The 26,398-nt window shown below is 36.5% G+C and overlaps 1 protein-coding gene across 3 annotated transcripts; it reads left to right on the top strand.

The window, feature by feature from the left end:
• The first annotated feature begins 8 nt into the window (after positions 1-8).
• NUDCD1 (NudC domain containing 1) lies at positions 9-26,093 on the top strand. Of its 3 annotated transcripts, none has more exons than XM_003640849.6 (10): positions 9-133; positions 7,253-7,407; positions 10,895-11,080; positions 12,530-12,713; positions 13,606-13,791; positions 16,475-16,682; positions 17,303-17,447; positions 18,650-18,775; positions 20,771-20,930; positions 23,245-26,093. In XM_003640849.6, the coding sequence occupies exons 1-10, from the start codon at positions 16-18 to the stop codon at positions 23,535-23,537; spliced, it is 1,761 nt and encodes a 586-aa protein (XP_003640897.5). In that variant the 5' UTR covers positions 9-15; the 3' UTR covers positions 23,538-26,093. The 3 variants fall into 3 exon arrangements, with proteins under 3 accessions (XP_003640897.5, XP_004940057.5, XP_040550557.1); XM_004940000.5 differs by having other exon boundaries at positions 16,475-16,685; XM_040694623.1 differs by lacking the exon at positions 9-133 and adding an exon at positions 4,336-4,355 and having other exon boundaries at positions 16,475-16,685.
• Positions 26,094-26,398: the final 305 nt, after the last annotated feature.

The raw sequence follows: 26,398 nt of genomic DNA, 5'->3' as shown, positions 1-26,398 counted from the left end.
CTGCCCGCGTCCGGCATGGAGGGCGCCGCGCACTGCTCGCTGGAGGCCAAGCGCCTGCTCCTGGACCCCAAGTTCGAGGGCTACAAGCTGTCCCTGGAGCCGCTGGCCTGCTACCAGCTGGAGTTGGACGCGGGTGAGGAGCGGGGGAGGCGATCTGGGGCGTTTCCGCGGCTCGGCCCGATTTCTCGTTGCGGTTGGCAGCGGCGTCGTCGTCGCAACCCCGCGCCGCGGTCCTGCTGGCCGAGGAGCCGAGCGCCGGCACGGCGCTGTGCTGCAGCGGACTGCCCGCCGAGCCGGGGTCTGTGCGTGCGTGCAGCCGCCTCTCGGCTCGGGTGTGCGCGGTTGGGCCGCGAGAGCAGCCGGGGCGGTTCGGAGCGGGCTTCTGGAACGAGTACTTAAGAATTAGAGGCATACGTATGAAACGGATGCCTCACGCGATCCGTTGCATAAAAGCCCTTTGTTTTCCTTCGCTCGTAGTTCAGAGGCGGATGCTCAGACTGTTCGTGGCTTTGCTTTCTCTGCTGTGCAGTGTTAGCAGTTGAGGTGCTGAGCTGTTAGTGCATTGATTCACTCAGTTTCACCCAGAGAAACACTTACAGAGTCGTATGGGGTGTGTGCCCATCTCCGTGCCCCATAAGCTCTCAGCGTTCTGGCTTTGTTGGTGTGTGACGTGTAGGTCAGTTGTAAGATGCGTGAAGTAGCCTTTTTTATAAGAACAGAGTGTAGAACACAGCTTGGGCAGGATGGTCTCTATATTCACTGGACGATACACCCGGCTTCTGGGTTACCCTCTGTGTGTGTTGCTGCAGATTTGTGTTCAGTACGTTTTAATGGCAGTTGAGTACATTATTATAATGGTAGGGCAGAAAGGTCCACTGCGTGTGAGCTGTGTGTTGAAGGATGAGTGAATGAAAGTGAGGTGATGCCACTGTATACTGGGAAGTGTAATGAGAGTGACATTTTGTTGTGTAGTGTGACATTGCCCTTTGTCATGGTTTTGTTCTTAATGTGATGTTCTGTGTATAAGGTGATCAAGGATGCTTTGTGGTTCTCAGATATGTGTATTGCATACCTGCTTTAAATTGATGAGGACTCAATGTTTTCATTAAAGTGTTTGAATTACGGAGCTTCTAATGTCTCCAGTCCGTTGGGGTATTTGGTGTAACAGTTACAGGAACCCTTGTGAAAGAAATTTGGTGTGTATCTGTGCCCTGTTCTTGGTCTTCTTACTATAACACAGAGATCCAGACTTGTTTTCAGTCCTTACTTGCTTTCAGTCCTTACTAAATCATAAATACCAAATGGCTCATTCTGCTTTTGTGTATATGTGGAGTAGGAACTTATTTTTCTTTTTTGTTTTTCTTCTGATTAGGAACATGACATATAAACCAAACCAAGCCCTCTATCGGTCTTCTAGATGATTTTTTTGGCTGTGTTTCAACCTGTCTTTGGACCATACTGCTGGCTCACTCTTCCTGCTGTTTTTCTGCTTACTGCCGGGCACTTTTAGTACAGAGATGGTCTGTACCTGATCTTTGTGTTTCCTGTTATCAGTGGTCTACATTTATGTTAGGCTGAGGGCTTCCTTCCATCCCCTGACTTGCATGTTGGGCAGAAGTTATGGGTTGAGCTACCTGTAAAACCAAATGAGATAAAAATTGGTACATAGAGTCAGTACATTGTTGGCACAGGTGGATGTGCTGCTGTTGGACACCTTATGCTGCCTGTCACACTCATGTGGACTACAGCAGTCTGCATTTTCTGACTACCTTGCAGAGCTTAGTGTTCAGTGTTAATTTGCCTGCAACTGTCAAACTGTAGTTGCCATGAATTTGCTGGTCAAATGTGCAACTGAAGCAAAAGGAAATTTAAAATGGCTTTCTATTTATTTATTGGGTCTGATAGTGGAGAACAAGTTCATAGTGAATTTCTTAAATAATGATGGTGGAAAAGAATGGTGAAATTGTGTTACTATATACACCCTTTTAGGTGCTGTAATTAGCTTCTTCTTTGCCCATTTCTTGCTTAGTTGCTACCCATTCTGTTCCAATTCACCTGAACTTTCACAAACATTTTTCTGATCTCATCCTGGTGTTTCAACTAGTAATGAGTCTCACAGTATTATGGCTTTAATACCCAGCTTTCACACTAAATGTTGTATGTATTTCTCCTTTTCTTTAGTTTTTCTCCTTAGTTTCCTTAGTTCGTGATATTTAGGTTTAGGTCTTAGGCCTTATGTAACTGTTGTTTTACTTTAATTTCTTGAGAAGGAAAAAGATGACGTATAGGTATGAACTGTTGTTGATGAAGATGGTTCCTACAGCAGGCACAAGTCAGCTTACAAGCTGTTTTGACAGTGATATTTTCACAAATGCCTCACCAGTTTTGGGGTGTTGTTTGATTTTTAGGTTCACTTGAGTGTGCAGTGGATGCCATTTACGTTCATATCTGTGTTAGTAATTTGATCCAGCAAAAATACTTTGTGAAATGGTATCTGTAGGCAAAGCATGCTTGTTTTCAGCAAGCTCTGCACTTGTTAGAAGTAAACTTTTGCATTCAGTCTATTAACATCTGCTACAGTAGACTAAGAAAGTCTTGTACTTTTGGCTAGGAACAAAACGATGCTGCCATTAACAGTGAAAACATGCTTGTTAAGAGAAAACTGATTCCAAGATAGAAGGATCTATGCATGCTGACCATTGATAGTACAGAATGGATTAATGGACTGCCTTTTGCAAGTAAAAAGCGTACATGAAATACTAAATTCCTTCCACTGGGTGGCACTGCAAAACAAAGTATGATATAGAGGCATACAATGTGAGGTGCCCCAAAATAATACGTTGATAAAATTAGTTTACATATCTTACAGTATTTTGAAGTCATTGTGATGTATTCAGTAAAACATATGGAAATGCAGAGTTTTTATTTCACACTTTCCTCTCTTTTTTTCCAAATTCTACTGATCACAGAATCATAGAATTATAGAATCGCTGAGGTTGGAAAGAACCTTCAAGATCATCGAGTCCAACCACAACCCAACCATACTACCCTAACTAACAACCCTCTGCTAAATCATGTCCCTGAGCACCACATCCAAACGGTTTTTAAACACATCCAGGGATGGTGACTCAACCACCTCCCTGGGGAGCCTATTCCAGTGCTTAACAACCCTTTATGAAAAGAAGTTTTTCATGATATCCAAACTAAACTTCCCCTGGTGCAACTTGAGGCCATTTCCCCTCATCCTGTCACCTGTCAGCAGTGAGAAGAGACCAACCCCGCTCTCACTGTAAGCACCTTTCAGGTATTGGAAGAGAGCAATAAGGTCTCCCTGCAGCCTCCTTTTCCCCAGACTAAACAGCCCCAGTTCCTTCAGTCACTCCTCCTAGGGCATATTCTCCAAGCCCGTCACAAGCCTTGTTGCCCTTCTTTGGACCTGCTCCATCACCTCAGTGTCCTTTCTGTACTGAGGTGCCCAAAACTGAACACAGTACTCGAGGTGAGGCCTCACCAATGCCGAGTACAGGGACAGGATGACTTCCCTAGTCCTGCTCACCACACCATTCCTGATACAAGCCAAGGCTTCACTATTCATTTAAGTATGAGTCTTACTTTTTAGTGCTTTTTATTCAGAGGAGATTTTTTTTTTCAGTGCAGAGTAATAATAAGATCCGGTTAGGCTAGGGACATTTTCTTCCTTTCATTGATTCTTACGAATTGCTTTGTACATATTCCTTTTGCTTTTAAGTAGCCTTGGTATTAGTGAAAATCTTGGCTTAATTAGCTGGGAAATATTTTGAGTCAAATTATTTTTTCAGTCCTGGAGCTGGAGACATACAATTCTAGGCAAGTGACATAATTTTCTTTCTGATAGTCTGAAATACCACACCTCACTGCAGTTGTTGGGTAATAATACTGAAAGCTGAGATTTAATTTATATATACATTCCTTCTCTTTACTGGTATGACAGATGAATTAATGTTCTTGGGTTTCTGTAGTGCAGATTTGTTTATTAGAAATTGGAATAACACTGTGTATTATTCTGTAGGAGAAGCTGTCATAAATTACTGCTTGTTAGTTGAACCCAAGAAGTTAGAGCTTCTGAATTAGTCTGTCCTAGATTCAGTTCCGTAAAAACAAGGGGAAAAGTCCTTATGTGAATAAGGTGATTTTCTGATTCTTTCTTTTTTTTTTTTATCCCCTCATTATATTAGCTTTGTTTTGCCAGATCTACCCTCTGTTGATTTTTCACTTTTTTTCCACGGACCATCAAGAAAACTTGAACTGGGAAGGCTGCAGAAAGGAATGTATCTCCATCATAGTATAAAATCTCCTATAAACTATTTGAGCACATGGTATGTGATAGCAGATGGCATTTGTGCACAGATTTCACTTGATCACAGAATGAGCCTCAATTAATCTAATGATTTATTGGCAGAGAGGTGTATATTCAGGATACATTCTGTAAGCTGTTGATAACCATATTTGAAGTGTTATGTGGAAGTACAGTACACATTTGTTTGCTTTCCAGGTTTAAAATCACATATGGTATAGTTTCTGACTTCTATTTATGAAGAGTTAATTGCATAATTTGTCTTAAGAGATTTGGATCTCTCTTTACCAACTCCTTATTATGCAGGGCTTGTCAGAACAACCAGCTGGAAAACTCAAGGACAGGGACTTTATTCATGTTCTTTCATCCTTTATAGAGTTTATAATCTTACAGTCAGCTAAGCTATGGTATATTCTTCCAAAAAATTTCTTGAAAAGTTCTGAATTGCTTTAGAAAGCAGCCAGTTTTAACTGTTTTCAGTACTTAAAAATATTTTAGTTAAAGTTCTACTAGCAGCAACGTGCCTGGGGGGGGGGGGGAAGGAAAGGTAGAAGACAAAATAAGACCACCTTTGCTTTTCTGTGTTGAAAACACTTTACATGTTTCAGCATGTGAATTGTAGTTTCTGACTATAAGTATACCTGTCTATGCAGAAGGGAGATGGCATGTATTTGGTTTCACTAGAAATAATTATCTTGGGTTATATTTGTTTTTGTCTTTGATTGTTTACAGAACATTTACATCACCTTTCATCTTGATAGGAAAAATATCTGTGGTAAAGACTGTTCAAACAGCCTTAAAACACATTTTCATAACACAACTTTTTAATTTCTTTTACAATGCAATTTACTGTAAAATATTCTAATTAGTTAAGGTAGAAATTGGAGCGGGTAGCATCTTTCACATTATGGCAGGTATATTTTCTTTACTTTTTTTTTTAAACATTGTAGGTTTTTAATTCGTGCCATGTCTTAGGAAAGTGTAATTATTAATTGCAGAGATGCTGAAATCTCTCCACTGTGGTGAATATGAGTAATGAGTTGAGTTGAGTGGAATTAATGCTCTTGGTTTGCAAGTATCAACAATGATTAGGAGACTAATTGCTAATTATGCTATCATTTTACAAACATTCTATGCAGTATGACTGGAATATTTTTCCTTAATTAATCAGACAGTATGTCTTGCATAGTTTCCTACAGCCCCTGTTAATAGCCAGTATCTCTAATGGGGTCAGATTTGAGCCCATAGTGATTATCTGATAGGTTATATATACCATGATAGCTGTTCAATGACACTAATTGTTTTGGAAAGTGAACTACAGTTTGAAGTAATCAGTGCAATAAGTAGAATAAAATACTGCTTCTTTGGCAGGTTTTAAATATATGCTGAGGAAGGGGGTAAGGAGTCCGATATGAGGACTTTTGGATAGAGTTGTGAATGGTTCCAGTGAACATGGTGTGAAGATTCCTTTGCTGTGCTTTTGAGCAGAAAAAGAAAAATGTGGAAGTTGTAAAAGTGGTAATTAGAATAACTAATGTGACCTTAAAGTCATATAATTGTCTGAGCTGGAAGGGATGCTTAAAGGTCATCCAGTCCATCTCACCTGCAATGAACAGGGACGCCTAGAGCTCTGAGCCACATCCAGCCAGTGTCTCCAAGGTTGGGGCTTGCACCGTTTCTCTGGGCAACCTGTTTCAGTGCCTCACCACCCTTACTGTAAAAGATTTCTCTCTTATATCCAAAAAACCTTGTTCCTTATATTCTTCTCATCACTTTGTTAGCCTCCCTATACCATGGGTCTGAAGCTTACTCATCATGGGCTGCCAGTTCACTTGTAACATTCTGAAGGATTTTCTTGCTATGTGAAGTTTGAAATAAACTTCTTACAGGGAAATTATGGATCCTGGGGTGTCTGCAGTGGAGACTGTGTAGTTCCAATCTGTTGGAGACTATTTTAGAAGGATAGGCTAGATCTTTGCTGTTGTCTTCTCTTGAACTTGAAGGTTTTCTGTACTTTGAGGTGTTGAAACTACTCAATCTCTGAATAGATCTAGAGTAGGAAGAAGGAGTTGCAGCTAGTTTAAATTACTTGCTTAGTTTTACGCAGATAATTCCAGCTAAGACTGCTTCTAGCTGTGGAGAAGTTTCCAGTTTGCTCATGTGGGTGGTTGTTAGTAGCATGCTTCCTATCCTGAAGAAGGTACTATTATTAGTGAACAGCCGTTCTTTGCAGACTCCTTCAGACAGAGAAAACTTGCATTGAAATTTTGATGGTATCTTGGAGATTGCTGGAGATTTCTTCAGCCTCAGTGAAAGTGCTAGGAACATACTTTTTCAGTAATGACCATGTACTAATTATGCTTAATAGTATCTTAATTGTTTGCTTTGCAGTTGTTGATAGCATGATTCAGAGCTGAAGATTATGAAATTCACATAGTTAGAAGGATATTTGTTTTGTCCATTGTTTGCTTAGACTTACGGTTGAGCAGAATTATTTTGTTTTCTTTAATACAGTGTATGTATCAGGAATGATTTGTGGTCTTTACAAGTACAGTTAAAAGTAGATTTTACAAGGTTCTTGCTTGTGTGCTTCCATTTGTGTGAGGGCATTTGACAAAGTAGAGAGACCTCAACGGATGTTGGGAAGAGTCAGTGTAGGCTGCTATAAATGTTAATGGTTATTACGTTACCGTGGTGACTGACTCTGGTGAGCTTCAGCATGCAGGACCTGCTTTCCAAGTTCATAGTGATATTGCTTGTTGTTTAACTACATATACATAATATATTTTACTTCAGATAAACTAGGCCTACGGGCTATGGATGGATGAATTATTTTAAAATTATTAATTTAAGCGTTAACTTATTAAACTATATTTAGAAATATTGTTCAAATAATTTCTCTCTCTTTTCATCTTCTAGCTGTAGCAGAAGTGAAACTTCGTGATGATCAATATACCCTTGACCACATGCGTGCTTTTGGCATGTATAATTATCTTCACCTTGACTCCTGGTACCAGGATAATGTCTACTACATTGACCAGTTTGGAAGGGTTATGAACTTGTCAGTGACTCTGGTAAGCAGAAACTTAGTTTTGAAATAATTGAATTTGAATAGGTGTAGATTGATAAGGTAGAAAACATGTAAAGGAAAATCCAGATGCAAAACTGGAGGAGAAACTACTGACAGGAAAAGAGGTAGATTGACAAAAATGGGATTTACTAGTGGGGATGAAAGGATTTTAAGTGAGAATTTCTGGCATTTTTCATTTTACTAGTATTGCACTGTGTTGATACTACATGTTGTTCCTTCATAGGGAGGATAAGCATGTGGTGACAAGCTGAAGGAAAGAGCAGATACTTCTTTTCCACTTACCAGAAGTTTCTCAGCTATTTTGTTTGATGTTTGCTGATTTGAAAATCCAATCATTGTAGACAGGAGAGAAAAGCTGTGTGATTTAGAATTATAAATGAAAGTGTATGTAGACTAATAGCTTAATCTGTGTATGGCTGGTTGGAGGCAAAAAGCGCTTGTGGCCCTGGGCAAATTTGAAGTAGAGAATAAGCTAGACCAAGTCAGAAAAACATGACAGTTCTCTGCTTTTATACTGATAAAATTGACTGTCCTACACAGTCAATTTTCTGAGGTATTTGAATGCCCTAAGTGCACTGATTCCACTGCAGAGCCATTATTTCTTCTGGAGCAGAGAAAACATGGCTGCATGGATACCATGTTTCTGGTATATACAGTTGTAGTCCTTGCTCATTAAGGAGCAGAAGACTTACTCACAGCAATTTTACAGCTATCACAATGTCTTCTTAGCTCTGAATGTGTAATTTAGAATAAGATTAATTCACTGATCATTTTTATTTGTACCCTATTGAGTAATAAAGGTTTACTTACAGTTTTTTACCAGTAAGTATGGGTTTTTTTGTTTTCATGATGGTTTGACTCAATCCTTCTGAATCAAATATATCTTCATCTATCAAGAATGAAAATAGTATTTCAGAATACAAATCCAGAATTGTATAGTTATTAGCTAATTTGAATTATAATGCTTCATTTATAACCAGTTATTAGTCTCCCTGGAGACTTTCAAGGCAAGGCTGGATCAGGCCCTGGGCAACCTGATATAGCTCTGGTGTCCCTGCTCATTGCAGGAGAATCAGATTAGATGGCCCTCAGAGGTCCCTTCCAACTCTAAGGATTCCATCATTCTGTGATTCTATTAGGATTTTATGCCGAGAAAGGTAATAACATGTAGGTGCTTCCCAAGATAGTTCTGTCACTAATTGATGTTGTTGATGCAGCTTTTAGATTTTTATTTTCAAGAAAGTTACGTTTTGTTGATGTACTATCATGCCACCAGAATGTCAAATAAATGGCTGCCATCTTGTGTCCTAATCTGCAGTACAGTGCTGTTTTGCAAAATAAATGTTTTTCCATATGTTTAAAAAGGAATTTCTGTTCAGAAACAAGCCTTCTCTTCTCAAAAGTGCCTGTGCATATATTAGTGAAATCTATGTTATAAATAATGTTGTTTAAGTAAGTACATTTTACAAGTTAGCAAAAGCCACTATTGTACTGAATGTATTCTCTTTACCTGATGATGAAACAGGTTAATATGCTTATCCCAAATCCAAACTGAAAGATACCTATTTTTCCTGCAAGTTTGATTTTTGTTTGGAAGTTTGTTGCAGTTACACTTAAATGACAAATTCACCTTGCAACTTTGGTGTTTAAGAAGATGTCATCTGTTGATGTTATGTTTTCGTGCCCAAAACTGCACTCAGTGGTTGAGGTGAGGTCACAACAGCACAGAGCAGAGTGGAACAATCCCTTCCCTCGTCTGGCTGGCAGTGCTGGGCATGATGTATATCAGGGCATAGTTAGTCCTTTTGGCTGTCAGGCACACCACTGACTTGTATTCAACTTCAGTCAACGAGAACCCCCAGATCCCTTGCCGTGGGGCTGCTCTCCTGCTTCTCATTGCCCAACCTGTACAAAGTCAGGATAGCCCTATTTCAGGCACAGAATTTGGCACTTGCTCTTGTTCAGCTTCATATAGTTGATGATTGCCCAACCTTCTAATTTGTCAGCAGCTCTCTGCAAGGCCTCTTTACCCTCAAGTGTTGACAGTTCCTCCCATTTCAGTATTATCTGCAGACTTAATACTAGTGAGCAGCAAAAAGAAGATTGTTAGAAGAGCGTTTTCTTTCTTTTCTTTTAGGTGTGAGGCTTTGTGATGTGAAGACTTTTTAAATTAAAGTTTTCAGAATTGCTGACTCCTGTCACTCCTCTTCAGTGTTGATAAATCTAATGTGGGCTTTAGAAGATTAAATGATTGGCAGTTGATAGTTTTTTAAAACAAAATTATGCCCATAACTATTTGGAGCTTACTGTTATGATTCACTTGAACGCTGTCAGAAGTGTGGTCTTCTGTAGTGTTGCATAGCATATCCCTGTAATTCATAGTTCCGGAGCTGAAGCTTTTTCTTTCTGCAATTTACTTTCTTTTTTCCTATTCACAGTAGTCATACAACTTGTTACAGTGGAATGCTTTTATTTCAGAAAATATTACCTTTCACTAAAACCTAGTAGAAGATGAGGATGTCAAAAGTGCTTGGGTGTGGAGTGTGTTTTTTCTTTCTTTGTTTATAATTCTTTCATTCACCATTCCTGAATGTGTTCTAAATTAGGTGGATAATTGAAGGGTTGTAGTGATGCAACTGAATCTACAGAGTGATCCTGAATGCTACTCGTAATTATAAATCTAATTTGCATCTTTTCTATTGCAGTTTTCAGAATTGTCTTTGTGCCTTTTCGTAGAGAACAGTAATCTTTAATAAGAATTCAAGTAGACCCGAAAGACAATCAGGCTATCTCTTTGTCATCTGGTCTTTTTTATTGATGCTTATTAAAATGGTACTTATCCAAATCCAATTTATCATGCCTAACTTTGAACATGTTCTAGATGCATATCTGATTTTAATAACATTTGGAAAATATGATAGATTTGAAATTGTCTCTAATACGATAGTCTCCCCAAAAAAGCGTATGTCATTCTTGCATGCACAACTATAGTCTTTCTGTGTTGCATATATGTGCACAAGTTGAGTAAGAAAGAGAGTTAAAGTTTGTTTTAGTTTAGAAGTCAGTGTAAATGAACTTTATTTGTACAACTCTATGGCTTTTATTTCACTTAAGGTCTCCAGGCTCCTATTGGGATTAAAATTGTGTGAGGTGAATGACAAATTATACAGGAATGTTAGGAGAAAAGAAGTAAAAATCTTTTAAATGCAAAATGTATATTAGTGCTGTGAATTTGAAGGAAAAAAAAATGGTGTTGAAATACCAATTATAGAACACTTATGTTTTCAGTAAACAGATTGAATACTGAAATTCTGCCACCTTTTCCTCATATGTGGAAGTCGTGCATGCCTACCAACATTTTTTCAAATAGGCTCAGTTATACAAACTGGTGAATTGCTGTTAAGGTTTGTTGTTCGTTTTTCTACAATGGTGAAATTGATTAGTACTTCATAAAGTGACTCTGCTTATAGGACACTGCTCTGCAAAAGCCAAGAGAAGTTTTCAGGCTACCTACAGATTTGACAGCTTACGATAATCGCCTTTGTGCCTCAATATGCTTCTCATCTTCCACATGGGTTACTGTTTCTGATGGAACAGGAAGACTATATTTAATTAAGTCAGGCAAGCGTGGAAACAGTGCATCAGAAAAGTGGGAGGTAAGTCTTAAAATAACACACTAAAGAATGTTACGTTTACCAAATAATTCTTATCCTGCATTTAACATGAGAATTGCACGCATATAATGTCATGAAAAATTAAGCTTTCGATCTTAACGCTATTGCATTGATATAGGGCTGTGTCCAAGAATAAAGATCATGTGAATTATTTCTTTATATGAAAAAAAAAATCTGTAAAATTCAAATGGTTGAATGGAAACAGCCTTTTGACTGGAAAAGAAATCTGTTTAAACAGAGCGAGTGTTTCTGAATAGGTGATTACACACCTGTCAAGCTGAACTTCTTATAAGAACCATTTTCCCTTTCCCTTCTCTGTTTTTATGAGTCAACCTAGGTTTTCCTTCCACTATCACTTATTGTTTATTATTTCCTCTGACCTGTGCAATAATAAATATTTTTTTAAAAGCCTGAAATTATTGTCAATCAAGCTAAATGCTACTTTTCATTTTAAGTTAGGGGGCTTCTAGATTGCTTGTGCTGATGTAATTGTACTTGAAATGTTCACCATTTAATTTGTCCTGTCTTAAAAGTGTATCCACAATGACTATAATAAAACTTAAAGAAAACTGATAATTAAAAAGCTTTTATAAATTGTAATATTTCCACATCTCTGGAAGAGGAAATTTTCATGCTGTACACTTAGCTCTGGAAAATTATTGGTGCCTAGTATTTTTTTTATTTAACTTGGTGGTTGTAACTGAAACACATTTTTCATCATTAAATAGTTTACAAAATCATTTATTTTAAACCATCTTGAGAAGGAGCGTTTCTGATATCCACATAGCAGTGGTGTTTCTATAGCAGTAATGCTATTTGTTAGTTTTATACAATAAATGTAGTTACGGTACATTTCTGCTTCAGCTACTATAAGTTCTGGTCTGTTGGTTCTCTTTATTTCTGAAAGATGAATTTGACATTACCACATTTTTCATGCAACTGTTTAATTAGAGGACAGTTTTCTACACAGGCAAGCAGTTTTTAATATTGGCGGAAGTGAAGTGTATACCTGAAAGTGGAGGATTTCAGCATGGTGGAGTAGCTCCTTCCCCTGTATAATTTGAAAGTTCACTCAAAAGGAAGCTGCTTATCCTGTGCTTTAATGCAGACATTTTTGTAGAGTTTTGTGCTTTATCTAATGGACCGTTTCAATGATTCTATAATATAAACAATAATGAAAATATTTCAGAACACTTTCTTGATAGCCAAGGAAGGAAGTGCCAGAAATACATAATATAGTTCTGTATAAGTTAGAAGAGAACTTTGGGGAACATCTAGTCCAACTGTGTGACCACTTCAGGGCTAACCAAAAGTTAATGTGATTTGTGGCGAGCAAATTTTAATTGATTTAATGTTCACTGAAGCCTTTCATTAATTTTTGCATCTTTGAATTTTAACTGACTAACCTTTTACTACCATTTTGTCTTCCAGATTGTGTTTAATGAAGAGCTAGGCAGTCCATTTATTATAGTACACAGTGTTTCATTTGTAAAATCTGATAAACATTCAGTAGCTGTGCTGCTGCTTAGGGTAGAAAAAGATGAACTGGACACCAAAGGAAGTGGATTTCATATTACTTTGGAATGGGTTACGTTTGTGGAGATGAATAAAGCGGGTAAGTGTTTTACATTTATGTTATTGGTGCGTAAGGGGGAAAAAAAAACGAAAACCGAACAACAACAACAACAAAAACACTGGAAAAGAAAAACAGCTATTATGCTTTCATTCATTGTTTTAAATGTTGATGGTTCCTCAATTTCTGATGTTTGCATCCCAACAAAACTCTCATCAGATTTTAAATTCACTTTGAGTTTGAGTTCTCACTTGTAGACCTGCAATATGACAAACATTTGAAAGACAGGAAGGAGTAAACTTCTGCATGTGTTTAGTTAACATGATTAGAAAACAAGCTAAGAACACTACTTTGGGACATTGAGATGAAATTCCCATTTAGCTCTGTCTAGTAAAATCTAAGTATAAAACTATTTCTAATTAGTATCTCTTGTACTTTTCAAAATGTTGTATGTGTGCTTAATTTCCCAGTACAATGTAGACATACTTGATTTGGTCATCTTTCTGAGGTCATCTGTTGATGCAGGTTCCTCAGCTGCCTGGAGTCTAATAATTGTGTAGATGAAGTCTTGCTCAGCCTTGGATTAGAATGACTGTATCTATTCTACTAATAGCTCCCTGCTTACACTTTTCAGAAAAGAGGAGGGGACTTTAACTGAACCACAACCAGAACTGAACAAGGACCAGAATTACACTGTAGACTGGTTCTTGATCCTTACTCTATTTCTAAACTGATTTTTAGCATGTAAGATAACTTGTTAAGGGCACTCAAATTATATCTGGCTTATTCATTATTGTCTGTATTGTGCTGTGATACTGATATTTCTGTAATCTTAACACTGAGGACACTTTGGAGTACTAGAGTGGTATAGAAGAATTTTACCAAAGCATTTTTAAGTGTAATGAGGTTCTTATTTTTTTTCTTCATTTCATAGATGAACATAGATATGAAATCAGCAAAAGGAGAGTTTTGCAAGGAAAATCAGTCCCCCATTATGCAGCAATAGAACCAAATGGAGATGGTCTAATGATTATTTCCTACAAACCATTCAAATTTCTACAAGAAGAGAAAGAAATTTTAAAAGAAAATGACGATAAGAAAACAACAGATGAAAAGAAAGGTAAAACTTATTTGACAGGTTATGATAGATTGCTCTCTGTTCTGGCTAAGAAAAGAGCTTGTTTGGAAATCCTAGTAAATGCTAGTCTTAATATCTGCCTTAAATGGTGGTTTTTTTTTTCCCCGTGATCTGTTTATTTATTTATTTCATGGACAGATGGACTTCAGTGTGTTTGTTTTCTTCCCGGAAAGTTGTATTGTGCTTAAGCCTATATGGGAAACATTTTGGCATAGGAGGTACATAAAGAATTTCTTTGATGCAGGGATAAAGGCGTTTTGCCAAGAGAACTGTACTGATTATTTGCTAACAGTTGAGTTGTTTAGACAAAAGTTAGGCTGCCTAAATTCAAGCATTTAGCTGAAGTACTCAAATGATAGGTAAAACAAGGGACATGACACCCAAACAGTAGGGAGTGAAGCTCCTCCACGGAATTGTTCAGCAGAGAGATCTCCCTGATGTGTAAATTACTCTTACCTTTCAAACAGCAATAAAAAATTCTTTGTTTTTCTAAGAGTGAGAGTCTTGTAAAGGTCTTTGTTAAGAAAGAAGTTTAGAAAAAGATAACTGACTTCAACAAAGGACTTCTTCTGTCAAATCAGAGCAAAATGAATAAACTTAAATTTTAATCCTAAATGTCACTGAGCTCTGCAATATGAATATTTGTGTTGCTGCATTGAGTTATTTCCAATTTGATTTTTGCTTCTGAATATGAGAGGTTGGTTAGTGAACCTATTTTAACTGAATAATACTAGCACAATACCAGCTCCAAACAGAGTTCACTTAATGCATATGTGCGCACATATGTTGTTTCCCAACCCAGGAAGGCCATCTGTGATGTGTGGAGCAGCGATATCTTGAGAGATCATATGATGGCACAGAAATGTAACCTCAGAGAAAGTACTGAAACATGAACTTCCATTTCAGAGGGAAGTCTAATTCCTCTTTAAGAAAGAGTTTGTCTTTTCATAAACCTAGTGTAGGCTATCATTTTAGCTGCACGGATACCAAATAATGAAACAAAAGATGCTCTGGCAGTAGAACTCTGATTTTTAGAAGAGATTGCAACAATGTCTGCACTATTAAGGTGGTTATGTTACTCACTGTTATTTTGGCTTCTTCCTTTGTTCTTTCCTGTTCTGCTCTATACATGCTTTATTGCTAATAAGGTAGTCTATAAGGTAGTGCAAAGGGAGAAAAAAAAAAAAAAAAAAAGTCTAGGATGTTTGGTTTGGTCTCATTCTTTTTTCTTATAAATTAAGACCAGATAAGTCTGAGTCAAAGGTAAGAATTCTAAAGGCTATCACATTTCATCTTAACAGTTTCTGTGAATCATATTTGTCGCATCTGTGACTATTCTATTTCAGACGGGAAACTCATGGTAACAGGCAGCAGTGCAAGAGTACTTGCAGAGCTTCAGCTGCTGACATGATCAACCAAATATTGTACCATGACAATGTGGAGAGCTTCTAAAGCATTTCAGAAAATGAGTCCATTTTTACTTCTTGTCTAAGTTTGAGGGAAAATTTAAAAGAAAATGAACATACCTGTAGTTATGTTTTCCGTGACCATATTTTCACTACTCAGTTATGCTGTCATAGCCTTCTTAATGGAACAGAATAGGTTCAGCTGGAAAGCACCTCCAAAAATCTCCCAAGTCCAACTGTCAGGAATACTTCAGGGCCAATCCAAAGTTAAAACATATTAAGAGCATTACTAAAATGCTTCTTAAGTATGGTCAGCCACAGGGTGGCAGCCACCTCTCTAGGAAGCCTGTTCCCATGTCTAATGACCCTCTCAGTAAAATCTTTTTCCTAATTGCTAGTGCAGCTTTGAGGCACTCCCACGTGTCCTAACACTAGATGAGCACCTCTCCACTTGCCATTCTCAGGAAGTTGTAGAGGGCAGTGAGGTGATCCCTCAGCCTTCTTTCTTCTCCGGGCTTAACAAACTCAGTGTCTTCATCCACTCCTGATTGAATATGTCCTCTAGCCTTTAACCAGCTTTTTAGATCTCCTCTGTTTAAGTATTTCTCATAGAAAGCCAGTTCTTCTAGAAATTGAATAATCAAGATAGGCATCAGGCAGATTGTAGACCCAGCAGCAGCAGTCAGTTATTACCTCTTGACAGGCAATTCTATTTCATCTATGTGAAGTAAGGCAAATGAAGATTGCTTGGTCTTTTCAAACCATTTCTGTTTAATAGTCAGTGTAACTTCTTGCAAAATAGATGAGGGAAAAATGTTCATGTTTCTGAATAGCTTATACCGCTGGGTATGGAGTAGCTTGTTATAACTATCATACTACTGGTGTCTGTTTAACCGAGTTATTGATCATTCATGCTTCAGTGTACTGAAATACATTTTGGATATCAATTTCATAAGGCTGTAATAACTGTAGAGTAATATCTAATGTCCATTGGATAACTCCATCAGCATATTTGACATTAACAGAAATTGTTTTCCGGATGAGTAACACAAATTAACTTGATTGTTTAAAGAAGTTTGTTTAAAAGATTGTTTAAAAAAAGTCTAATAATAAGGACATATTTTAAGAAAATAGTTTGCAGTAGAAGTTAATCTCCATTCTTTCCCAAGTCTCAGTTCTGTCTCATCCAGCATTACATGCTGTACAATCTGGGACATTTTTAACGTAGTTGGTATTTTGCTGTGTGTTTTCAATTGTAGACCCTCTCTATTACTGGCAACAGACTGAAGATGATCTGACAATAACAGTTCACATTCCTCAGGACACCACTAAGGATGACATAAAAGTACAATTTTCCCCTGACAACATACGTGTTACACTGAAAGACCAGCCTGCTTTGATGGAAGGAAAATTATATTCATCTGTGGACCATGAAAGCTGCACTTGGATAATTAAAGAGAACAAAAGGTGGTGTATATGATTTTAAGATTTACTATTGCTAGGAATTGATTTCAAAGTGTATATCATATCTGGCTTCTGGGCTTCCTGGGAATTGACTTATTTATTGCTAGACACTGAGCTTGTCCTTTCAACCTCCTCTGCTGAAAATTGTTCCCTGGCTTCTGCAATTCTGTCTCAGTTCTGTTTCCTTAGCTCATTACGAAAGTAATTCCTTCTTATAGTTAGTTACTTATGAAGTTACATGACAAGCTGTTTCATACAATGACACAGGACAGCCTTTTCAAACTAAAAAATCTCACCAAAAAATGTGTTATGTATAACTGTCTTTCGCATTGTCCTGGTATCAAAGCAGGAAATCCAAGGCTTTCCAGAAGCATGAGTACATTTTATTTGTTTTATTTGGCTTTGAGAAATCGCTTGTCCTTCCTCTGGGTTTGTCTGTATTTTTTTTTTTAATGATTATTTTCAGTTAGTGTAGTTTATTTTCTATAAGCTGAATTCTAATCGTTTCTGTTGTATGGTTTTCAGTAACAATTCAGTTCTCAAATCTACATTCAGAGCTTTTTTTTGACTGTCATCTAAAAAAGGATTCATGTATTACTTGTTGCCTTCTGTTTGCATTTTAGCTTGGAAATTTTTCTAATTAAGAAAAATGAGGGACCACGGTGGCCAGAGCTAATAGTTGGTGACACAAAAGGGGAATTAATTATGGATTCTTCCCAGTGTGCTGAAATAAGTGAATCTCTGATGCACCTGACTTCTGAAGTAATGGTAAGAAGTTGAAAATAAAACATTTAACATATTTGCACATTTGTGTATTATTTTTTTCTTGATATCCAAATGACACAGCTCTTCAGTTCATTTACTGTTCAGAATCCTAGGCTACATTCATTTTTGTCTGAGATTGTTAACAAACCAATGGCACTAGAGTTACGACTTCATTTTGAACTGTAATGTGGTCATAGGGGACTGAATTTAGCATACATAATAGTGTCTCTGCACCAAAATATAGAAGTCTGATTAAATTGAAAAACAGATTTTGTTCCCACCACTTGTTATGGGCCAATTTAAAAACAGTTAATTGAAGTAATTTTTAAGGATGTCTGTTTCTTGTTTACCAGTATATTAGCAACAATTTTATGCTGTCTTTCTAGAGATGCTGTGTTTGTCTTACATTGACTGAGTGTAAATGACATGCTTTGCTAAGTTTTCTCTTTTTGTAAACGCACGACTCATGAACTTTCTGGCATGTGGTTAATAGAAAAAGCCTTTACTTAAAATATAATTTTGAACTGCTGTTTGTTTGATACTTAAGATTTTGGTTTAATTAAGAACTGGCATCTCTCATGAAACTTGTAAACTGTGACTCCCTCTGGATCATGATTTGTGCTACATATGTATAATAAAAGCATGGATTCTTTTCAGTCATCTCAAGTGTTTATGATAATGCTGTTTACCTGGAAGCTTTTTTTCTAAAGCTTTCTGATAAATCATAATGTTTGCCAGAGGAGAGTTGAACCCCAACGTTTATCCTCTAAAGTGACATATGTCCTGTTTTAAGTCTTGCACATTAACCTGCAATATATGATGCCTTTTATGTTTTCTGTCATTTAAGGAGCTTTCTTTGTCAATTCTTCTTCTCAGTTTTCTTTAAATTTTTACTCCTTTTACTTTGTAGACTGATTCAAAATAAAAGTTCTTACTAATCAGCTGAATGGATGAATGACCAGATGAACTCAAGAGCCCCATGTCAAATGAAATGAGCATGACTGCCTTGTCTAATCTTTCTTTGTACATTCTGTTTGGCCTCAGCTTTCAGACTATACCAGCTGCCAAAATGGTGTCATTTTTCTTCTTCAAGAAGTAACATTAATTCATAATTAATAAGAAAGTGTGTATTTGTGTCCTGTTAAATATATAGAGAGAGAAACAGACTTAGCTTTTCAGTGTACTTAATTGCCCTGTTGTTTCAGAATCCAGATCCTGAAAAGGAAAACCCACCTTGTAATGCACAAGAATTAGAAGAATGTGATGCTTTTCTTGAAGATGGCGCAAGTTTGTGCAGATTTGATGGTGATACCTTGAAAGTTACTCATGTAGTAAGTGCTGAAAATTATTACTGAAATACTTTAACATATTCATTTTCTGATATGAAAGGTGAATTCTTTTATCAGAACAAATCTGTGCAAATCCTTGAAACCACATATACGATTGCTGAAACACACCACCTACTGTCTCACTGTGCTCACATCCGCTGTTTGGTCTCCATAAATGTTCAGCGAGCTTTGATGAATGCTGATGGGTTTCATTTTTTCTGCCTGGAGAAATTCAGAGATACACCTTTGCTTCATACACATTTCCATGTCAGATACCATTCTGTCATCTATCATACAGCAACATGTAATGGCATATTGGCAGGAAGGTTCAACTTCTACTGCCGTACCACCAGCGTCTGCCTCTGACATCATGGGCTGACACTGTAAAATAGGAAGCGTTACTTTCAATATCATGCTGATATAAAAAGGAGGCTGCTTTTATCCTGATTTTAGGTATGTATATATACTTTCACAAATCAGCTATTTGAAAAAGCAAAGCTATGCCAAAATAATGATTAAAAAGGAGTCCTTTTCAGGAGAGTAGAATTCTTACTCATTCCATACCTCATATTTTTCTCAGTAACTTTTCACATAGCCTAGTAGAAAGTTGCATTTTTTACTAAGTTACTACCTTACTGCAGTTCAGTTAGGACTTGATCTGATCTGTTGCAGAGAGGAAGAAACAAAACAATCATCTGAGAACATTGCAGATGAAGTTGATTTTTTTTCTGTTTGTTTGTTTTTTCAAGATATCTCTACTGAGCTTTTTTTCAAGATGTCTCTAAAAGCACTGGTGTTGCAACTCATCACTACCTTGTGTCGTTTAAAGTACGTTTAGAACAGCATCCTCTGCTGTACAGAAATTGTCATGGGTACAGAATAAGATTCTGCATCCTAATTTCCCTTTTCTTCATAAAACTCTAGAAAAAGTTGAGGATGCATCTTATAGACTGAGGTTTTAGGTAACCTTCCTCAATTTCTACATCTGAAAAGATGTGTGCTCACTACTTTATGAGATTGTAGAAAGTTCAACACACCAGTACTACACAGACCTTTTATTTTCACATGCAAAATCAGATATTGCAGCAAGCTCAATATCCATAAAAACTAGTATTACTCTTTCATGACGGGAAATTCTAAAACTTCTATATGCTTTCATTTGTTAATTAATAAAATTAGTGATGTTGAATGCAAAGTATATCTTTATTGATAATCTGTTTCTGTAAACGTAAGAGAATATTTTGGAATGTAGGCTGGGAAGTCAGAGTTGTGGTATTCAGCCTTTACATCAGGTTTCCAAATCTGCTTTTTGATCAGCAGTTGTTTTTAAGGGTTATTTGTGTCCCAGAGAAGGAATTTTTGCTTCCTCATTTGTTCAGTAATTGTAGTACTTAGTTTGAAGGTGATTGGGATAGGTAACTATACTTGTCTTGCCTTTCTTATGATCGTTCCTTGTGAACATAAGTGCTTATTGAAAGTTTTCAGCAATCTAGATATGTGTGATGAATGGTGCTGATCTGATATTTAGTAGTTATTTGACTATGAACAAATAGAAAACTGTTGACATTTCATAATTTTAGTATTCTAACTAATCCTTTTTCCAGTGCTAATCAATTTTATTATTATTATTATTTTGCATAGAGACAGTATTTCCTTCTTTCTTTGCAATGCAGAAAAACAGTTGGGGTTGTGATTAAATAGAGAGAATCAAAAGTTGTAGGTTAGGGTCAATCATCCTAGAAAGGCATTTATACACAAAACACTTATTCGGTTTGCTAGCATAATGGTCAAGTTTCTTTAGTTGTTATCCCAAGCAACAACTACATGTGTTTGAAATGTGTTAGCCACCTGTAGTGTATTGAACGGTTGAGCATAATGTGTTCAAACATTTTATCAACTAGCAAACATTAAGCTGTTGAACAAGTAACTCTGGCAGCGCATGTGACAGAATCTGCTATTCATGCTTTGAATAAATATTTTGTTTTTCTTTGTTTTCAGATTAATCTTGGAAGCAATCAGTATCTTTTCTCAGTTGTTGTGGATCCCAAAGAAATGCCTTGCTTCTGCCTGAGGCATGATGTTGATGCTCTTCTCTGGCAGCCCCACTCTGATCAGCCACAAAACATGTGGGAACACATTGCAACCTTTAATGCTTTAGGTAGGAAGTTGTCATATGGGTCATACTCCTCTGAGACATCCTGTTTGAATACTCAGTATGTCTTGTGTTGATATTTCACTTAATTAAATTTGAATTAAAAGTTACTGTAATTCTGTCATGTAACAGAATGCTAGCTTAATTTTAGAAAAAGTAGAACATCAGAGGTGTTTGGGGAAAACGAGACCATTCAGACCACGTACAGGATGCAAGCACTGTACTGCACAGTAATAAAGGAGAGTTCCTTGGATAAATGATGTAGATTTAAGGATTTGTAAAAGCACAGTCAGGACCTTAGACATAGAAATAATCAGGGAAACAGTAGCAGTTCATTGATGACACGTCTAGTTTTGTATGTGCTTATGGTAAGTGGTCATTGGAATTTTCTCATGTCATTGTCTTGGGTGATAAGCCTGAACAATTGGAAATAATTGTTTAGTGCTTATTCTGTTATAAGAGCTGGGAACATCAAATTATGTTGGTACATAGTAGGTTCAAAATAAACTGAAAGAACTATTTCCCATAGGCATCTTTATGCTGTGAAATCTTCTGCCATAAAACTTTGTGGATGGGAAAATCATAAATTAAATAAAATCAGTCATGACAGGAAAAAATCAGTTGAGAGCATAACTGTGCCAGCTCTGGTTCAAGAAGCCCCTGAACTTTGAGATTACAGTGTGCCAGAAATACAGAAAAATGTGACTACGAAGAACCCTCAGTTACTGCTGTATCCTTGCACTCAGGCCTAGGAATTTTGTTTTATCCATTGTTGGAAGCAGAAATAATAAGCTCAAAAGCAGAAAATACTGAAAATATATAGATGCAGGAGTAATAATTGCTGTATCAGAGAAAGCAAAATGGTCTGCCTGGCCCTGTGTTGTACCTACTAAGTAATGGAGATAATCAAATTTCGTTTAAATTAATCTGGTGCAGAATTTGTCTGCTGTGACAATTACAGTCTTCATCTTCTCTAGGTGTGGTCTTGACCTGTTCTTTTAATAATGTCATGACTGTGCCTGTTAATTCCCTCCATCCCCTAAATGCATTTTTTGACCACATCACTGTTAGCCTGCATCTAAAACTAAAGGGAAGATGAGCTGTTTAATTGGATAATTGGATTTGCTCTGGGTTTTTGCAATTTATTTTGTTTTGTATATGAATGTTTTTTTATAGTAGCACACTATTTTTCACTCGAGGCCATATTAAGCTCTAAATATTTTAGTTTTCTAACAGAAGAGATTAATTTCACAGTTTATTCTTTGTTTACTTGTTTCAAATTTCATTATACTGGAAAAAAATAGATGATAATGACTAAGGTTTTGTGTTTTTTTTCATATTATTGCTTGTTTCAAGTTTCTATGCTGACTTTTAAGTAATGTTCTCATTATGTTTTTCTATTGTTTGAAAATAATTATATATATGAACTTCTTCTACCTATGGTGATTAAAAAAGTTTATTCTTTAGCCCTACTTACAGTCATTTTTCAGTATTATATTGAAGTTTACTTACTAGATTACTTTGTGCTGACCTAGTTTGCCTTTTATATGCCAAAGATGATGTAAACTATCAGCTTGATTATCTGCAACCAAGTTTTGAAGTTCTTTGCAAGAGCTAATGCTAAAAAATGAATATTTTCTATGTTAAATTTTGAAAATCTACTGTATTGATTGTATTGGCCAAAACAATAATACTACTGCTCTTTTCTGCTTTGTTTTGACTTTTGGAATTTTATTTTAATTAGCAATACAAAGAATATGAGTGATTTTTTTTTTATTTTTTTATTATTTTTTTTAATTTTATTTTTTCAGTCCAAGTTTTGGACTGAAACTTAAGGAAGGAACCACAGGAAAACCTAAAGAACCAACAATGTTTTGCTCCAGATATCTGTTCTGTCAGCTTTCTCTTGAAAAGGGAGTAAGGTTTGAAAAGACATTTGGCTGATTACAAGTAAATTCTAGTGATCTACTACACTTTGAAGAGGCAATGCTTGATCTTGCTCCTTCTTACTGCAGTTTTTTGAAGGAGCCTCTCTATCACACAGTTCATTTTGAGACAGTTGATTCATCGTAAGTTCTTGTGCACCCTAAACTGACTAGATGTATGGGGCAAAGAGTTGGAAAAAGATTACTGTGCAAGCACTGCTTGGCTGTAGACAAACCACTTGTGTGTTACTAATCCTGTTTTAGTCACAAATCCAAAATTTCTTAGTAATTGCTTATTGTTTTTGAAGTTAAGCTTGATTTTGACAGCTATTTAAAGTGTTATTGAGATCAGTATATTACATTTCTCTTTCTGTCTATCTTTCTGGGCTGTGCAGGTTATGTTCAAGCATCAAAACAAGACAAGAAGTTCATGGCTTGTGCCCCAGACTACTCCTATGCTGCTCTTTGCGAGTGCTTGCGGCGAATTTTCATCTACCGTCAGCCAACTCCTCTGTCCACAGTTCTCTACAACAGGAAGGAAGGAAGACAAGTAGGACAGGTTGCTAAGCAGCTGGTAGCAACTCTGGAAGCCAACGATCCAATCTTAGGCTTTCAAGCTACAAATGAAAGATTATTTGTTCTCACAGCAAAAACCTTGTTTTTGATAAAGGTGAACACTGGAAATTAATTAGTATATTTTGCTGTAGTTTATTTTTATTTGTCAAAGAAATGGCCAGGTAAATGATCTGAGGAGTTCAGTACATTTTGCTGAAGTTTAAAAAGGAGATATTTTACAAGGGAATCACATTTTTTCATTAGAACTTACCTGTAAGTCAGTGAGAGTTTTTCAGCTTTACTGTTGCTGAACTGAGCTTTTTTGGAGACGAATAAAAATGCCTTGTGTGCTAGCAGCTTTCTAGAGACTGCTGTTTGCAGAAGTGAATAGATTTATGCATTTCTTTTTCTAGTGACTGTTTGCCAGACTTCTGAAATTTGACAATTCACTTCTGATTTTAACTGATAGTTTTACCTCTGAAAAAAGTAATCAGATAAAGAAAATACAGACTTGTGCTACAAGCATATAGTGTGCAATGTAAAGAACTGTCTGTGATTAAAACAAAAACCCAAATTCACATACGTTGGCCAAACAGTAGTTCAACTCAAGTGGTATAATTTTGTTGTATATCCAAGTTGAGAGCGTAAAATTCTGTGACTTACTCATGTTTGTAATAGAATCTATTCACATTTTAAGAGATGCTGGAATAACTACCAGTAAAATTTTCTTGAAACTGAATAGGAGTGAATGCACAGCTGGTGTTGATACAATTAAGAGTACAGTAAGACTTTGATTCATACCATTCAATGTGTCATTTTCACTTCAAGATGTACTTAAGTGACTAATTTGCAATTAGAAAATAGCTAACAGAAAATGCACCTGTATTGTAACCTCAGATGGGAAACCTAAAGGTTCTGCTGCTGCCTTAGATATCACCATAAATAACGTCATCTCTTGACTATTTTGTATCCAGTGCACAAATCCACATGTGGTGTGTGTCCAATATAAGAGTTCACAGACCATGAGGATGCTTTGAAGTTGCTATTTACCAAACAGGAGTGGATAATTTTATTAAAAAACTGTTCTTGAATCTTTCTTTCTTATTTTAAAGTGATAGCATCAATAGAATTAAACCAAAAAGGGTCAGTTTTGACAATTCCACCTCCTCTCCATTTTTATTCTCATGGTTTACTTACAGCTCTATAGCAAAGATGAGTAGATGAGTAGATTTTGTGCTGTCACAAAAGCTGCTCTGTTCTGTGATACCAAGTACTGAGACAAACGCAGTGAGTGTCCTGGTGGTTTGCATCTCTGTTAATATTATTTTCAACCTCTGCAAGAATATATTGAGAAGAAAATGTCTTCTTTTTTATTACAGACTACCAAGTTCTTGATTTTGATTGTTTTTGCTTGCCCATAAACTCTGCAGACTTGTGTCAGTGAAATGATTGAATGATATGGTGGGAAGTTGAGGGAGATGAGCAGTTATCGTGCAAAAATAAAAAGAAAAGAAAAGAAAAGAAAGACCCTCCAAATTCAGCTTTCCAGGGTGCCTGATTTTTCTCTGCTTTATGTCATTGTTATTTTGTATATCCATTTGTGAAAAGTTTTTTGTTACATGGGTATGTTGAAACAGATTCCAACTGCAAACATTCACTTCTCATGCATTTTTATTTAAACTGTCTTGAAAATACTTGTTATAAAGCCTCAGTGAATGTATGACTGTTTCATAACTTCTGTGACTAAATTTCATGTTGAGTAGTAATGCCAAACTGACATGGTAGAAATCATGTAGCGGTCCATGCAGCTGATTACTTTCCAGCATAAAATAAGTGCATTGAGATTTATGTGAACATTACTTTGTAACCTGAGTATAGATGAGATTTTCAGGTCTTTATGAAATTCCTCCTTGCTGTGGCATACATATCTGGAAACACACTTCTGTTGTCTTCTGGAACAGCTGAAAAAAGTCAAGTAAATTAATCAGCTCTTCACGGATTGTATTATAATATGTAATGACTAAAAATATGCTTCCCCAATGTGTCCATTTCAGGGGAGTCATTGTTCTCATGGGAACAACTGAATATGGGGAGAGCTTCATCTCATGTTCCATGTTGCTTGTGTGTTTATGATTATGTTGTTCTCAGAATGTCAGTCTCTTTTATTTTGCTTTCTCTGTGAGTTAAGGGCATAGTATTATTTAAAAGATTTGCTGCCTTGAGGAACCTTGCATGCTGTTGCACAGCAAGCTGCTATAATTAAATGGCTGCAAGCCACAGGGAGACGCTTACTATCAGCATTTCCATTTCTGTGTTCAGTTAATTTTAAGGCTTATTTGTTTAGCATATTATTGTAGGCATATCCAAAGTAGAGAATGGGGATGTTTAAGACATGGTTTTCTGAGAACCATTTTTTTTTGGGGGGGGGTGGGGGGGGGGAGGGGTAAAATTTCAAGTAGTGAAATCCTACATTTTAAGACAGTGCTTTCTGAGGTGTCCCAATCACAATCTGTTTACAGAATTTCTGAGAAACTATTGGACTATTAAAAGCTTGCATTATTTATTTCAATGTACTTTTGCAGTGTTTCACTTGGTTGGCTGCGTATTTGGAATGTATCATGTATACTTCTACAAGTTTAAATGAAAAAATATCAAATTTAATAATAAAAGTTTTTTAAATTGTTTTAAAGGATTTCTATTTATTTCAAATGCTCATCCTTCCTATGTTATCAAAACAAAATAGAGAAATAGAAATAAGCTGTTCCTTAAAATAATACTGATTACGTTAAGGAGTTTTCTGTTGAGACAAAATTCTGGGGGTTGTCAGCACTGCAGGGTCACGTATGTTGCCAGTACATGCACAGCTGCACTCCTTGTTCTTTTCTTTGAAAAATCCTGTAATGTTTTTTAACAGTTTTTTTAAATTATTATTATGTTGTTTTTCTTCTTCCATGTCTCATACAGCCAACGTACAAATTAATGGAGGTAGTTGCT

The sequence above is a fragment of the Gallus gallus genome, chromosome 2, assembly GCF_016699485.2.
Source record: "Gallus gallus isolate bGalGal1 chromosome 2, bGalGal1.mat.broiler.GRCg7b, whole genome shotgun sequence".
NCBI classification, from domain to species: Eukaryota; Metazoa; Chordata; class Aves; order Galliformes; family Phasianidae; genus Gallus; species Gallus gallus.
Note: the sequence above shows the minus strand (reverse complement) of the source record. Positions and strands in the feature narration are given on the sequence as shown.